We start from the raw sequence: 15,337 nt of genomic DNA, 5'->3' as shown, positions 1-15,337 counted from the left end.
ACCCGTTAAATAAAATACGGAACGGTTCCATATTTCACTGAAAGAATAAACGTTTTGTTTTCGAAATGATACTTTCCGGATTTGACCATATTAATGACCTACGGCTCGTATTTCTGTGTGTTATAATTAAGTCTATGATTTGATAGAGCAGTCTGACTGAGCGGTGGTAGGCAGCAGCAGGCTCGTAAGCATTCATTCAAACAGCACTTGACTGCGTTTGCCAGTAGCTCATTGCGCTGTTTATGACTTCAAGTTTATCAACTCCCGAGATTAGACTGGCAATACTAAAGTAACTATTACAACATCCAATAGTCAAAGGTATATGAAATACAAATGATATAGAGAGAAATAGTCCTATAATAATTACAACCTAAAACTTCCTACCTGGGAATATTGAAGACTCACGTTAAAAGGAACCATCAGCTTCATTATTTAAACCAAATTGAACATGTTTCATTATTTATTTGAGACTATATTGCTTTTATTGATGTATTATATTAAGTTAAAATAAAAATGTTCATTCAATATTGTTCTAATTGTCATTATTGCAAATATATATATAAAAATCGGCCGATTAATCTTTATCAGCTTTTTTTGTTCTCCAATAATCGGTATCGGCGTTGAAAAATCATAATCGGTCGACCTCTAAATTCCTCCCACTTTTCCCCAAATAGTCTCCTGACGTCACAAACCCCGCTGCTGTGCTTATTTGATGGCATTGGTATTGGTATGTTCTTAAAAGAGAGGATGCAGTAAGGAGAGCGATAATGTAGCCTAAAGTACTGAAAACAGGCCTTTTACAAGATTACATCATGACAGGAGCATTTGATTCCTATTAAAGAGATGATGTCCAGACAGACTACATTAGGAAACTTTCTGAATGGGCATATGAGCCTATAGAGAGAATCAGCAAACTCACACCCCCATAAAAGCACCCGTCAATCAAAGCCACTAGCGTATGTCAGACACAAGCAAATATTTCTCCTTTCCATTAAAAGTATTTAAAAAATGTAGGCTATAAGATAATGAAAGTGTGACGGGGACAGCTATGCTATAGTATGAAGATGAAATTGACAATAATTAAAATAGAAATTAATACACACATGTCCATAGCCTATTTATCTGTGACGCTGATTATCGAGGCGGAGAGTATTGAAAGGATTTTTCAAAAACTGTGAGGAACTATTATAATTTGAATGGATGAACAATAAAATGCGTTGTACTCCGAATTGTCCCATTATCCCAACTGTTACACTGAAAAGATTAAACGACTGCTAATGGGACAATTCGGCGTACAACGCATTTCTCATCGCTGGATTGAGGTACGTTTTCCTAGACCTATCTCGCGCTGGCTCCGCAGTGTCTTAATCTACATAAGAAGGCTGTCCAACCATAGTGCAGCTGTAAGCAAGCAGGTTGGAAAATGAATAACTAGCTAACTAGATATATTGGATCAAGCTGGCTGATTTCTTATCAAGGTAGGTAATGAGTTTATATATAAAATCAACCAGGGCCGCCCTTAACAGAACACAATGGTATGTAAAGTTTGATTAATTGGAAACAGTACTGTTCTGAACGACAAGTTGAAGAACATTGTGACTATCGTGGCCCAGAGGGCAATTGTCTACGGTGGGCTGCATGAATTTTTGCCTTTTTTAAAATTTATATATATTTTTTTAAATAAATGCTCACACCCATATTGATCAGGCTACACCCACCAAACAGAAGCAAACACACCTCAGACTGGTGAAGAACAGCGTGCTATGTTTGGAGGAAACATGTTGTTCAGTACAGAGCCATCGCGCAACTTAGCATAACGTTTAACCTTTCTGGCGCAGGCATTCCGCTAGCGACCCACCTCGACAACATCCGGTGAAATTGCAGAGTGCCACATTCAAAATACAGAAATAGTCATAATAAACATTCATAAAAAAATACAAGTGTTATACATCGGCTTAAAGATGAACTTCTTGTTAATCCAGTCGCAGATTTCAAAAAGGCTTTACGGCGAAAGCATACCATGCGATTATCTGAGGACAGCGCCCCGCATACAAAAGCATGAAAAACATTTTCCAACCAAACAGATGCACCACGAAAGTCAGAAATAGTGATAAAATAAATCGCTTAGCTTTGAAGATCTTAATCGTTTTGCAATCCCAAACGTCTCAGTTACACAATGAATGGTCGTTTTGTTCGGTAAAGTCCTTAAGTTACCTGTATACTTGGTCCAAACATTTCAAACAAAGTTTCTAATCCAACCTCGGGTACCCTAAAATGTAAATAATCGATTAAATTTAAGACTGAATAAACTGTTTCCAAAACCGTAGAAAAACAATGAGGAGCACGCTCTCATCCACGCACACCAAAAGACTGGAGTCCAACTGAGTGACACTTAGAAAGAATACAACTACTTCTTCATTTAAAAAAATAAAAAACATCGAACAATTTCTAAAGACTGTTGACATCTAGTGGAAGCCATAGGAACTGCAAACTGGGTCCTAATAATTTGGCTTCCCCATAGAAAAGCATTGGAAAATCCAATGACCTCAAACATTTTTTTTCCCTGGATGGATTGTTATCGGGGTTTCGCCTGCCAAATCAGTTCTGTTATACTCACATATATTATTTTACCAGTTTTAGAAACTTTAGAGTGTTTTCTATCCAATACTACCATGCATATCCTAGCTTCTGGGCCTGAGTAACAGGCAGTTTACTTTGAGCACCTCAGGCATCCAAACTTCCGAATACTGCCCCCTATCCCTAAGAAGTTTTTAATGAACGGAACGCATCCCAGGATAGGTGTGTGACAATTAACATCAAGCCCCTTTAATCTGTAGTGACACCCCATCCCGTGAACGGGACCGTTGTCATCATCTGACACTAATTAGCATAACGCAACGGACATACATTTTCCTAGAAAATCTTCCTATTCATGAAAATCACAAGTGAAATATATTGGAACACAGCTTTGCCTTTTGTTAATCACCCTGTCATCTCAGATTTTCAAAATATGCTTTACAGCCAACGCTAGACAAGCATTTGTGTAAGTTTAGCATAGCCTAGCATAGCATTATACCTTGCTAGCAGCAGGCAACCTTGTCACGGAAATCAGAAAAGCAATCAAATTAAATCGTTTACCTTTGATGAACTTCGGATGTTTTCACTCACGAGACTCCCAGGTAGACAGCCCAAGTTCATTGTTTCCCAAAATATTATTTTTTGTTGGCGAAATAGCTCCGTTTGTTCTTTACGTTTGGCTGAGAAATCGCCTGGAAATTGCGGTCACCACAACGCCAAAAAATATTCCAAATTAGCTCCATAATATCGACAGAAACATGGCAAACGTTGTTTAGAATCTATCCTCAAGGTGTTTTTCTAATATCTATTCGATAATATATCCGTCGGGACAATTCGTTTTTCACTCGAACCGATTGGAATAATGGTTACCTCTGTATTTTACGCGAGAATCTCTTTCGGAGCCACCATGTGACCACTTACGCAATGTGGCCGCCTATGGCTATTCTTCAACAGAAATGCGTAAAACTACGTCACAATGCTGTAGACACCTTGGGGAATACGTGGAAAGCGTATGCTCGTTGATGGTACATTCACAGCTGAATAGGGAGTCATTGGAACGCAGCGCTTTCAAAACCCGGGGCACTTCCGGATTGGATTTTTCTCAGGCTTTCGCCTGCAACATCAGTTCTGTTATACTCACAGACAATATCTTTACAGTTTTGGAAATGTTACGATTGTTTTCTATCCAAAGCTGTCAATTATATGCATATTCTAGCATCTTTTCCTGACAAAATATCCCGTTTGAAACGGGAACGTTTTTTTCCCCAAAAATGAAAATACTGCCCCCGAACACCAAGAGGTTTTAACTCAAGTGCCTTCATAGCCTGATGACTGACCAAAATGATGAACAGTAGAAAACCTGTAAAGTTTATTCTCCCCACAGGAGGCTGTGGAGACTGGTGTGCATCTGGACCCCTCTCTCAAAGAGGTCACCTACAACCCCACATATGAAACCATGTTTGCACCAGAGGTAAAATGTTTCATAGTAACATTTTACTCAAGAAACTGACATGCATCATTCGAATGAATCTACCTACCTAACTGTACCCACATAACATCTATTTTGCACTGTGTTTACTCTTACATATTTATTTTCTCCTAGTTTGGTCCTGTCAACCCATATAGAAGTCAACAGATGGCTGCTCCCAGGAATATGCTGTCTGGCTATGCAGAGCCTGCTCACGTCAATGACTTCATGTTTGAACAGCAGCGGAGGACCTTCTCCACCTTTGGTAAGTTAGTGTAGGAGTGTCTGGGACTGTAGCCTATGTCCCCAGTATAGACCTTATTCACACCACGGCCATTGTCTATGATAGAATGTTCAACTGTGAATAAGGTCTAGTGAAGAGGTTAACCTTCCTTTCACCTTGAATCTAACGTTTTGGGTCTTTAAGGTAATTTAGCATCTTGGTTATTTTATTCACTTGTCATTTGCTTTTGCTTTCAGGCTATGCTCTGGATCCATCTGTGGACACAACAAGCCAGAATTCCTCCAATAGCTACATTGGTGCAGTGGATGAGGCAGAGAAAAAGAAAGGTAATGCTTCATTTCCTACTATTTGTGTTTTGCTTGCGGTGTATTGCTAGCCGGTAAGAGGGATGTTTTGAAACTTAATGGAAAGCTGTTGTAGTCATTGTTCTCCATAAAACTTTGTGAAAGAAATAACATAGTGTAACAGTTTCTCTTGTGTTTCTCCTCTCCTAGGGTTGACTGTGTTTGAGGTTGGACCAAAAAAACATGACAAGAGGAAAAAGGTGCAAGGAGGTGAATCGGATGACATTGACAATTACCTTGGGCCCTGGGCGAAATACGTGGACGAAAAGGACGGCGCCAAACCATCAGAGGTAATCGATCAATAATTCAATATCGTGTGAAGTTCCTCAAAGCAATATGGATGTTTGTATTATATAGGAGCGTGTTTTAGACTTAACCATTTTTCCTCCTGTATAGAGATGGTTCTAACTGATTGTTGTCTGCTGATTGGTCTGTAGGAGGAACAGAAGGAGCTGGATGAGATCACAGCCAAGAGGCAGAAGAAGGGAAGGAATGAGGAAGAGGCTCCGGCGGAGGAGAAGACCATTCTCCATGGTAACTAACACAATCATCTCAACCATTACTAATTACATAACTGAACTGTTCAGCATTCACTCAGATGAGAAGAACATTTGCTGCAACCCTGTATGTAGGAAGTCCTAAGTCTTACTGTATACACCATCTCCTCTGTGTCTCCAGTTAAAGACGCGTATGACTACCAAGGGAGGTCTTACCTCCACGTACCTCAAGACGTGGGTATTAACCTGCGTACTGCAGACATACCAGACAAGTGTTACCTGCCCAAGAAACAGATCCACGTCTGGACTGGACACACCAAGGTGAGTTGTCAGTGGACACCTTCCGACTCCAGTGTTTGCCCTAGGATTTGCCCTAGGAATTACAGTTGAAGTCGGAAGGTTACATACACTTAGGTTGGAGTCATTAAAACTCGTTTTTTCAACCACTCCACAAATTTCTTGTTAACAAACTATAGTTTTGGCAAGTCAGTTAGGACATCTACTTTGTGCATGACACAAGTAATTTTTACAACAATTGTTTACAGACAGATTATTTCACTTATACTTCACTGTATCACAATTCCAGTGGGTCAGAAGTTTACATAAACTAAGTTGACTGCGCCTTTAAACAGCTTGGGAAATTCCAGAAAATGATGTCATAGCTTTAGATGCTTCTGATAGGCTAATTGACATCATTTGAGTCAATTGGAGGTGTACCTGTGGATGTATTTCAAGGCCTACCTTCAAACTCATTGCCTCTTTGCTTGACATCATGGGTAAATCAAAAGAAATTTACCAAGCCACTGCTCCAAAACCACCATAAAAAAGCCAGACTACGGTTTGCAACTGGGGGACAAAGATTGTATTTTTGGAAAAAATGTCCTCTGGTCTGATGAAACAACAATAGAACTGTTTGGCCATAATTACCATCATTATGTTAGGAGGAAAAGGGGGGGTGCTTGCAAGCCGAAGAAAACCATCCCAACCGTGAAGCACGGGGGTGGCAGCATCATGTTGTGGGGGTGCTTTGCTGCAGGAGGGACTGGTGCACTTCACAAAATAGATGGCATCATGAGGCAGGGAAATTATGTGGATATATTGAAGCAACATCTCAAGACATCAGTCAGGAAGTTAACCTGTAGTGACGCCCAGCCCGTGAACGGGACCGTTATCATCATCTGACACTAATTAGCATAACGCAACGGACATAAATCTTCCTAGAAATCAGAAAAGCAATCAAATTAAATTGTTTACCTTTGAACTTCGGATGTTTTCACTCACGAGACTCCCAGGTAGATAGTCAAAGTTAATTTGTTCCCAAAATATTATTTTTGTAGGCGAAATAGCTCCGTTTGTTCTTTACGTTTGGTTGAGAAATCGCCCGGAAATTGCGGTCACCACAACGCCGAAAAATATTCCAAATTAGCTCCATAATATCGACAGAAACATGGCAAACCTTGTTTAGAATCCATCCTCAAGGTGTTTTTCTAATATCTATTCGATAATATATCCGTCGGGACAATTCCTTTTTCTCTAGGACCGATTGGAGTATTGCACTTTACGCGAGAATCTCTCTCGGAGCCACCATGTGACCACTTACGCAATGTGCCCCCATACGGCTATTCTTCAACAGAAATGCGTAAAACTACATCACAATGCTGTAGACACCTTGGGGAATACGTAGAAAGCATAAGCTCGTTGATGGTACATTCACAGCCATATAGGGAGTCATTAGAACGCAGCGCTTTCAAAACCTGGGGCACTTCCGGATTGGATTTTTCTCAGGCTTTCGCCTGCAACATCAGTTCTGTTATACTCACAGACAATATCTTTACAGTTTTGGAAACGTTACGAGTGTTTTCTATCCAAAGCTGTCAATTATATGCATATTCTAGCATCTTTTCCTGACAAAATATCCCGTTTGAAACGGGAACGTTTTTTTTCCAAAAATGAAAATACTGCCCCCTAACACCAAGAGGTTTTAAAGCTTGGTCGCAAATGGGTCTTCCAAATGGACAATGACCCCAAGCATACTTCCAAAGTTGTGGCAAAATGGCTTAAGGACAACAAAGTCAAGGTATTGGAGTGGCCATCACAAAGCCCTGACCTCAACCCTATAGAAAATGTGTGGGCAGAACTTAGAAAGCATGTGTGCGAGCAAGGAGGCCTACAAACCTGACTCGGTTACACCAGCTCTGTCAGGAGGAACGGGCCAAAATTCACCCAACTTATTGTGGGACGCTTGTGGAAGGCTACCCAAAACGTTTGACCCAAGTTAAACAATTTAAAGGCAATGCTACCAAATACTAATTGAGTGTGTGTAAACTTCTGACCCACTGGGAATGTGATGAAATAAATACATTCTGAAATAAATCTCTCTACTATTATTCTGACATTTCACATTCTTACAATACAGTGATGAATTTTTACTAGGATTAAACGTCAGGAATTGTAAAAACTGAGTTTAAATGTATTTGGCTAAGGTGTATGTAAACTTCCGACTTCAACTGTAAGTGGGGGGGGGGGGGGGTATTCCTGCGGGGTTGTGGTGGGATCTTCCTGGGGCATATATCTATACATCTACATAATGCAGTGGCAGCCGCAATTTAGCAAATGCATATAGGGGAAACACTGGATTCAGGTGAGTGAGGGAACACTCATCATCGGTCACGCTGGGTTAGCTATTGGATGACTGATACACACTTTACAGTGTCCGTCATCTTTACATGAGGAAAATGTGTGTGAGCGACAGATGGAGAGGAAAAACGTGCTGGTTCAGCAGACGGAGTGTGGAGAATATGTGATCAGGCCTTTGGTTCTGTCTGTCTGCAGTAGCGAGAGAGGGGAGAATCGCAAAGGCCTAAAATGAACAGGGCTTCCATCCCACTTATACTGGAACAGTTTCATACCAAGAGCCTAATTGAAAAGCTAGAGGGATGATTAAAAAAAGAAGCATGCTTGTGATGGAAAGATAGTGGATGGCAGGCTGGTAGATGTTTTGATAGTTTAGAGACGTGTTCTGTTAACATTGGGATTTGAGGAATATCCTGCACGGTGAATGCCATGAGCAATGTCTTGGTACAAATGAGTGTGCAGCAAGGCATGAAAGCCTGATTTCTGCCGCTATAGAATTAGCATTCAAAGAGGATGTCCTCTTACTGCTGCGCTGCTAGCCATAGGGCAGGCTAAGTGTAATCTCTCTCTCACACACACACACACACACTGAACTGTCGATGGGTAGGGGATCAGTGCTGTCAAGACAAGTTGTTGGTGGGTATTATCACGTGCGCACACACGCGGTGTGTCAGTGAGGTGTTGATGTTGCCAGAGGGGTGATTGTGCCCTTGATGAAATGTTAACAAACTCCCAAAGACCAAGGGATAATTATGACCAGAGGCAAATATTAAAGACACACACACACAGCGGTCTACTGCTCATTAAGTGGTGTCGAACTGCACTGTACCACAACACCTGCTGTTTCTGAAAATGGATAATAATAAGGATTGTTCTGGCTCTATGGGAATACAGACGAGAGATAAGACACCACGTTAAGCAGGGGTGTCGTACTCATTCCATGTAGGGCCTAGTGTCTGCAGGTTTTTCTTTTCAATTAAGACCTAGACAATCAGGTGAGGGGAGTTCCTTACTAGTTAGTGACCTTAATTCGTCAATCAAGTACGAGGAAGGAGTGAAAACCCTCAGCCGCTCGTCCTCGTTGGAATGAGTTTGACACCTGTGCTGTTAAAGTGGAACTGACAGCGTTAACTGCTTTGCAGATATGAAACAGACAATCATAATATCAGTCAAAAATATCACATTCCCGGCTTATGGTACAAAACCAACTTCATAAGAGGTTTTAAAAATAGGTTCTATGTAGACATGGACCGATTATGATTTTTCAGCGCCGATACCGATTTATTGGAGGGCCCAAAAAAACATATACCGATCAATTGGACGATTTGTTTTTATTTTTTTTGTAATAATGACAATTACAACAATACTGAATTAACATTTATTTTAACTTATAATATAATACATCAATAAAATCAATTTAGCCTCAAATAACATGAAACATGTTCAATAATAATGCAAAAACAAAGTGTTGAGGCCTCCCAGGTGGCACAGTGGTTAAGGGCGCTGTACTGCAGCGCCAGCTGTGCCACCAGAGACTCTGGGTTCGCGCCCAGGCTCTGTCGTAACCGGTCCAAGTATCAGAGCGAGTGACGTTTGAAACGCTATTAGCGCGCACCACTCTAACTAGCTAGCCATTTCACATCGGTTACACCAGCCTAATCTCGGGAGTTGATAGGCTTGAAGTCATAAACAGCTCAATGCTTGAAGCACAGCGACGAGCTGCTGGCAAAACGCACGAAAGTGCTGTTTTAAATGAATGCTTACGAGCCTGCTGGTGCCTACCATCGCTCAGTCAGACTGCTCTATCAAATCATAGACTTAATTATAACATAATTGCACAAACTTCAATGTTATGTCATAATTACGTAAAAGCCAGGCTGCCCAAACTGTTGCATATACACTGACTCTGCGTGCAATTAACGCAAGAGAAGTGACACAATTTCACCTGGTTAATATTGCCTGCGAACCTGGATTTCTTTTAGCAAAATATGCAGGTTTAGAAATATATACTTTATAGATTTTTAGAAAGGCATTGATGTTTATGGTTAGGTACAGTCGTGCAACGATTTTGCCTTTTTCGCAAATGCGCTTTTGTTAAATCATGCCCCGTTTGGCGAATACGCACCACATCGATTATATGCAACGCAGGACACAATATCATCAACTAGTGATTATGATTGATTTATTTTCATAAGATAAGTTTAATGCTATCTAGCAACTTACCTTGGCTTCTTACTACATTTGCGTAACAGGCAGTCTCCTCGTGGAGTGCAATGTAATCAGGTGGTTAGAGCGTTGGACTAGTTAACTGTAAGGTTGCAAGATTGAATCTGTCATTCTGCCCCTGAACAAGGCAGTTAACCCACCGTTCCTAGGCCGTCATTAAAAATAAGAACGTGTTCTTAACTGACATGCCAAATTAAATAAATGATAAATAAAATATATTTTTAAAAATCGGCCAAATCGGTGTCCAAAAATCCAGATTTCCGTTTGTTATGTAAACTTGAAATCGGCCCTAATTAATCGGCCATTCTGATTAATCGGTCGACCTGTAGTTCTATGTGACTCAATGTTCCATGATGTACACTAAGACATTGTTGTCTAAATAGATGGATGCAGTTCAATGATTAATATAATTCACCAATACTTTTCTTTGGAGTCCAAAACATATTACTATCAGGTTGTAAACCACAGCTGGCCTGCTACATTGTTTGCTGCCTCCATTCTGCATACACTGTTTCAGTTTCAATTACTCAATATTTTTGACGAACGGACACTTTAGCCAGTTAGCTCGGGTGCTTGGTTGGGACAAGCATGCATTGGCAGGCAAATTGCAGAAAGCCGAACAGGCTACAACTCACCATCGTTTATCAGTGCAATTATGATGGCCAACTAGCTGAAAACTTTTGCTGGCTAGCATTTGTTGTTCTTGTTGATGTGCATAACTGATGGAAAGATAGCCTACCTTACCATGGTTGTTTGATCAAAAGGACTAAAGTTCCCGAATGTAAGAGGACTCCCGTGTCCTTCAGATATTTGTAGAAATCATTTAGGTGAATTTTGTGTCTTTTGGTGAATGGTTTCCAATGGTCTGAAGTCATGCTGTTGCTACTGCCTGTAAACACACAGTAACATTCAAAGTGAATGATGGCAGGCCCGTGTGGCAAATGACTTGTTTGTATAAAGGTCTATAGCCCACTGGTCGGTGTAGACTGGTCCTGGACGTGACAGATGTTTTATTCACTGTCTATTAAATGTCCAAATGCACCTCCACTTTCTATATTGCTTTGAAATGTTCACAAATGCCTAGGTATACGTATTTCCCAAACATTCAAAGAATTTATGAAAACGTGAAATACCATATCTAAGTGCTCGCTTGTCCGATTTAAAAAAAAAAAAGGTGTCACATTCTTTCTGGGGGTGTATATGAACAGATTTATAAGATTTCATGTTGCTAAAATGCTTTCAGTTCCACTTTAAGAGTTCTATAAGATGGTATAGGGTTATAATACTACTGCTGTGCTGAATGCTCCTTACCTTGCTCTCATCTCTCCTTATCTAATTCCTTGAGACAATTAGCCTTCTATATAAGAGGATTTATAGCAATACCATACACACCTGTGTGTTCATAGACAGGCTGATTGTTATATTATGTCCACTCATTAACCCCTCTCTCTCTCTCTGCAGGGGGTCAGTGCTATCCGTCTGTTTCCTGTATCAGGTCACCTGCTGCTCTCCTGCTCTATGGACTGTAAGATCAAGGTAAGGAACGCTCCTGCCACGCTGACACCAGACCTGCCAGCATGCACGCATTTTGCGTTTAGTTTAGAAGACTGAATAATGAATGAGTGTCCGGTATTAGCTATATAGGCAATGCTTCTAAAAATGACTTTGCACTAGATTTGAGATTTTATCAATTCTAAAATCTGAAATGATGAATGCGCTGCAAAGAAATCCAATAGGCACATTATTTAGGCTGAAACAGCGGTCATATTCCCTTTGAGAGAGCCTACTGAACAGCGGTCATATTCCCTTTGCGGTAGCCTACTGAACAGCGGTCATATTCCCTTTGCGGTAGCCTACTGAACAGCGGTCATATTCCCTTTGCGGTAGCCTACTGAACAGCGGTCATATTCCCTTTGCGGTAGCCTACTGAACAGCGGTCATATTCCCTTTGCGGTAGCCTACTGAACAGCGGTCATATTCCCTTTGCGGTAGCCTACTGAACAGCGGTCATATTCCCTTTGCGGTAGCCTACTGAACAGCGGTCATATTCCCTTTGCGGTAGCCTACTGAACAGCGGTCATATTCCCTTTGCGGTAGCCTACTGAACAGCGGTCATATTCCCTTTGCGGTAGCCTACTGAACAGCGGTCATATTCCCTTTGCGGTAGCCTACTGAACAGCGGTCATATTCCCTTTGCGGTAGCCTACTGAACAGCGGTCATATTCCCTTTGCGGTAGCCTACTGAACAGCGGTCATATTCCCTTTGCGGTAGCCTACTGAACAGCGGTCATATTCCCTTTGCGGTAGCCTACTGAACAGCGGTCATATTCCCTTTGCGGTAGCCTACTGAACAGCGGTCATATTCCCTTTGCGGTAGCCTACTGGACAGCGGTCATATTCCCTTTGCGGTAGCCTACTGGACAGCGGTCATATTCCCTTTGCGGTAGCCTACTGGACAGCGGTCATATTCCCTTTGCGGTAGCCTACTGGACAGCGGTCATATTCCCTTTGCGGTAGCCTACTGGACAGCGGTCATATTCCCTTTGCGGTAGCCTACTGGACAGCGGTCATATTCCCTTTGCGGTAGCCTACTGGACAGCGGTCATATTCCCTTTGCGGTAGCCTACTGGACAGCGGTCATATTCCCTTTGCGGTAGCCTACTGGACAGCGGTCATATTCCCTTTGCGGTAGCCTACTGGACAGCGGTCATATTCCCTTTGCGGTAGCCTACTGGACAGCGGTCATATTCCCTTTGCGGTAGCCTACTGGACAGCGGTCATATTCCCTTTGCGGTAGCCTACTGGACAGCGGTCATATTCCCTTTGCGGTAGCCTACTGGACAGCGGTCATATTCCCTTTGCGGTAGCCTACTGGACAGCGGTCATATTCCCTTTGCGGTAGCCTACTGGACAGCGGTCATATTCCCTTTGCGGTAGCCTACTGGACAGCGGTCATATTCCCTTTGCGGTAGCCTACTGGACAGCGGTCATATTCCCTTTGCGGTAGCCTACTGGACAGCGGTCATATTCCCTTTGCGGTAGCCTACTGGACAGCGGTCATATTCCCTTTGCGGTAGCCTACTGGACAGCGGTCATATTCCCTTTGCGGTAGCCTACTGGACAGCGGTCATATTCCCTTTGCGGTAGCCTACTGGACAGCGGTCATATTCCCTTTGCGGTAGCCTACTGGACAGCGGTCATATTCCCTTTGCGGTAGCCTACTGGACAGCGGTCATATTCCCTTTGCGGTAGCCTACTGGACAGCGGTCCGATTCCCTTTGCGGTAGCCTACTGAACAGCGGTCCGATTCCCTTTGAGGTAGCCTACTGAACAGCGGTCCAATTCCCTTTGCGGTAGTCTACTGAACAGCGGTCCGATTCCCTTTGCGGTAGTCTACTTAAGCTTTGTGTAACCAGTTTGCGATCTGTGTCGATGCGATTATTTGTTTTTGTTTTTATGTTTTCAAAATAAGTTCGCTTTTAGTGTTGATTAGGAACTGTGTTTAAAAAGCCAATACTTGTGAGCGGCCCTGGTGATTGGCCCTGTTTGAGAGGTGACAAGCGTTCCTCTACTATAGAGACTAAAACGACTAAAAACGTTATAGATAATTATCTCCATTCTACACTGTCCATTTAATGGATTTGATTTGGTACAATTCTATAATTGCGATCAGACTCCAACAGCGTGCGTACGGGGGGGAACAACCCCAATTCGGCACGTGCTATTTGCGCAAGTTACTCTAAAAAGTTGGACAGGGTTGGCAGGTCTGTGAAACGCTCCTGCCACGCTCCTGCCGCACCTGACACGCTCCTGCCGCACCTGACACGCTCCTGCCGCACCTGACACGCTCCTGCCGCACCTGACACGCTCCTGCCACGCTGACACGCTCCTGACACACCTGCCACGCTGACACGCTCCTGACACACTTGCCACGCTCCTGCCACACCATTAAGTTCTCACTGAGGCGGGGATTTAGTCCTGGGTTATTTATGTCTTCTTCTGTAGCTCTTCTCATTTCCCCTTTCCTCAGCATGAATTTCTTTTCATATTAAGTTAAACAATCTCTCTCTGCTCTATCCATCTTTTCTCCCGCCTTGACTGAGACAAACTAACTTGTTTTGAAGGAGCCTCTTCTCTTTCCCTCTGTTCCTTCTCTTTATCTTTCCATTTCTCTCTCCTTGGCTTAGCTGAGAGTGATTCTATCCTGTGGACTTAGAAATAAACATGTCTTTGGTCTCTCTTCCTCTCTGTGTGTTCCTGGTAGAACCAGGGGCCTATTGGTTTTTAATTAGGACTTAGCCGTCTCAGATGAGCCCTGCGCTGGTTTCTGATGGGACTGGTGCTTGATACACTGACCCATGCTGGTCAAAGCAAGTCAAAGGGTCACTGTTTTTGGCAGAATCTGTTTTAATCTTCTCTCATTCCTCTCTCCTCAGTTGTGGGAGGTGTATAATGAGAGGAGGTGTGTACGGACGTTTATCGGTAAGTGGACTAAGTCTGTTTCCTGTTTCGCACTCTGTTTCTGTTATTCATGTGTTGTGCTACAAGGATTCCAATGCCGATTGGATTAAGAGGATAAGACCTTAGCTAAAACCACTAACAAGTCTAAGTGCTGTCATCTCTTAAGGGTATACAAAACCAATTGTGTTTCTTAATCAATCAAGCACATGACTTCAATATTCAATCTATACACCAGTACAACTTAGTTAGATTGCAATCTGTCATACTCCTCTCCCTTGGCACATCTGATTACTCTGTTTCTGCCTATAGCTGCATTCTCTAAATTAAGATTGAACACTAATTCAACGCTGAGTGAAGCTGAACAGTGCGAGGTCGGAACAGTGCGAGGTCGGAACAGTGCGAGGTCGGATCAGTGCGAGGTCGGATCAGTGCGAGGTCGGATCAGTGCGAGGTCGGATCAGTGCGAGGTCGGATCAGTGCGAGGTCGGAACAGTGCGAGGTCGGAACAGTGCGAGGTCGGAACAGTGCGAGGTCGGAACAGTGCGAGGTCGGAACAGTGCGAGGTCGGAACAGTGCGAGGTCGGAACAGTGCGAGGTCGGAACAGTGCGAGGTCGGAACAGTGCGAGGTCGGAACAGTGCGAGGTCGGAACAGTGCGAGGTCGGAACAGTGCGAGGTCGGAACAGTGCGAGGTCGGAACATAGGGTAGCTGTAAGATGGTGTAACATCCCATTACCCTGTTTCCAACTATTCCTCAACTCTTGATGTTGAGTCAGAACGTTAATTCAGCATTAATAGAACATTAATGGATTGTGAGCTGACACTGTTTGGGGCGGATGGGGTTTAAGACATGGAGTAGATTTAAAATGGCATCAGACTTCTGGGAA

General features: G+C 42.7%; 1 protein-coding gene across 1 annotated transcript in view; it reads left to right on the top strand.

The window, feature by feature from the left end:
* cdc40 (cell division cycle 40 homolog (S. cerevisiae)) overlaps positions 1–15,337 on the top strand; it is a 38,863-nt gene that overhangs the window by 800 nt on the left and 22,726 nt on the right. The window contains exons 2-9 of the mRNA XM_020455026.2: positions 3,962–4,048; positions 4,181–4,310; positions 4,526–4,615; positions 4,784–4,923; positions 5,071–5,167; positions 5,312–5,451; positions 11,452–11,526; positions 14,427–14,472. Of these exons, the coding sequence (XP_020310615.1) occupies positions 3,962–4,048; positions 4,181–4,310; positions 4,526–4,615; positions 4,784–4,923; positions 5,071–5,167; positions 5,312–5,451; positions 11,452–11,526; positions 14,427–14,472 (805 nt within the window). The remainder of the gene's footprint in view (positions 1–3,961; positions 4,049–4,180; positions 4,311–4,525; positions 4,616–4,783; positions 4,924–5,070; positions 5,168–5,311; positions 5,452–11,451; positions 11,527–14,426; positions 14,473–15,337) is intronic.

The sequence above is a fragment of the Oncorhynchus kisutch genome, linkage group LG21, assembly GCF_002021735.2.
Source record: "Oncorhynchus kisutch isolate 150728-3 linkage group LG21, Okis_V2, whole genome shotgun sequence".
In the NCBI taxonomy this organism is placed as follows: Eukaryota; Metazoa; Chordata; class Actinopteri; order Salmoniformes; family Salmonidae; genus Oncorhynchus; species Oncorhynchus kisutch.
The sequence above is the reverse complement of the archived record's forward strand: the minus strand, read 5'-3'. Positions and strand labels throughout refer to the sequence as shown.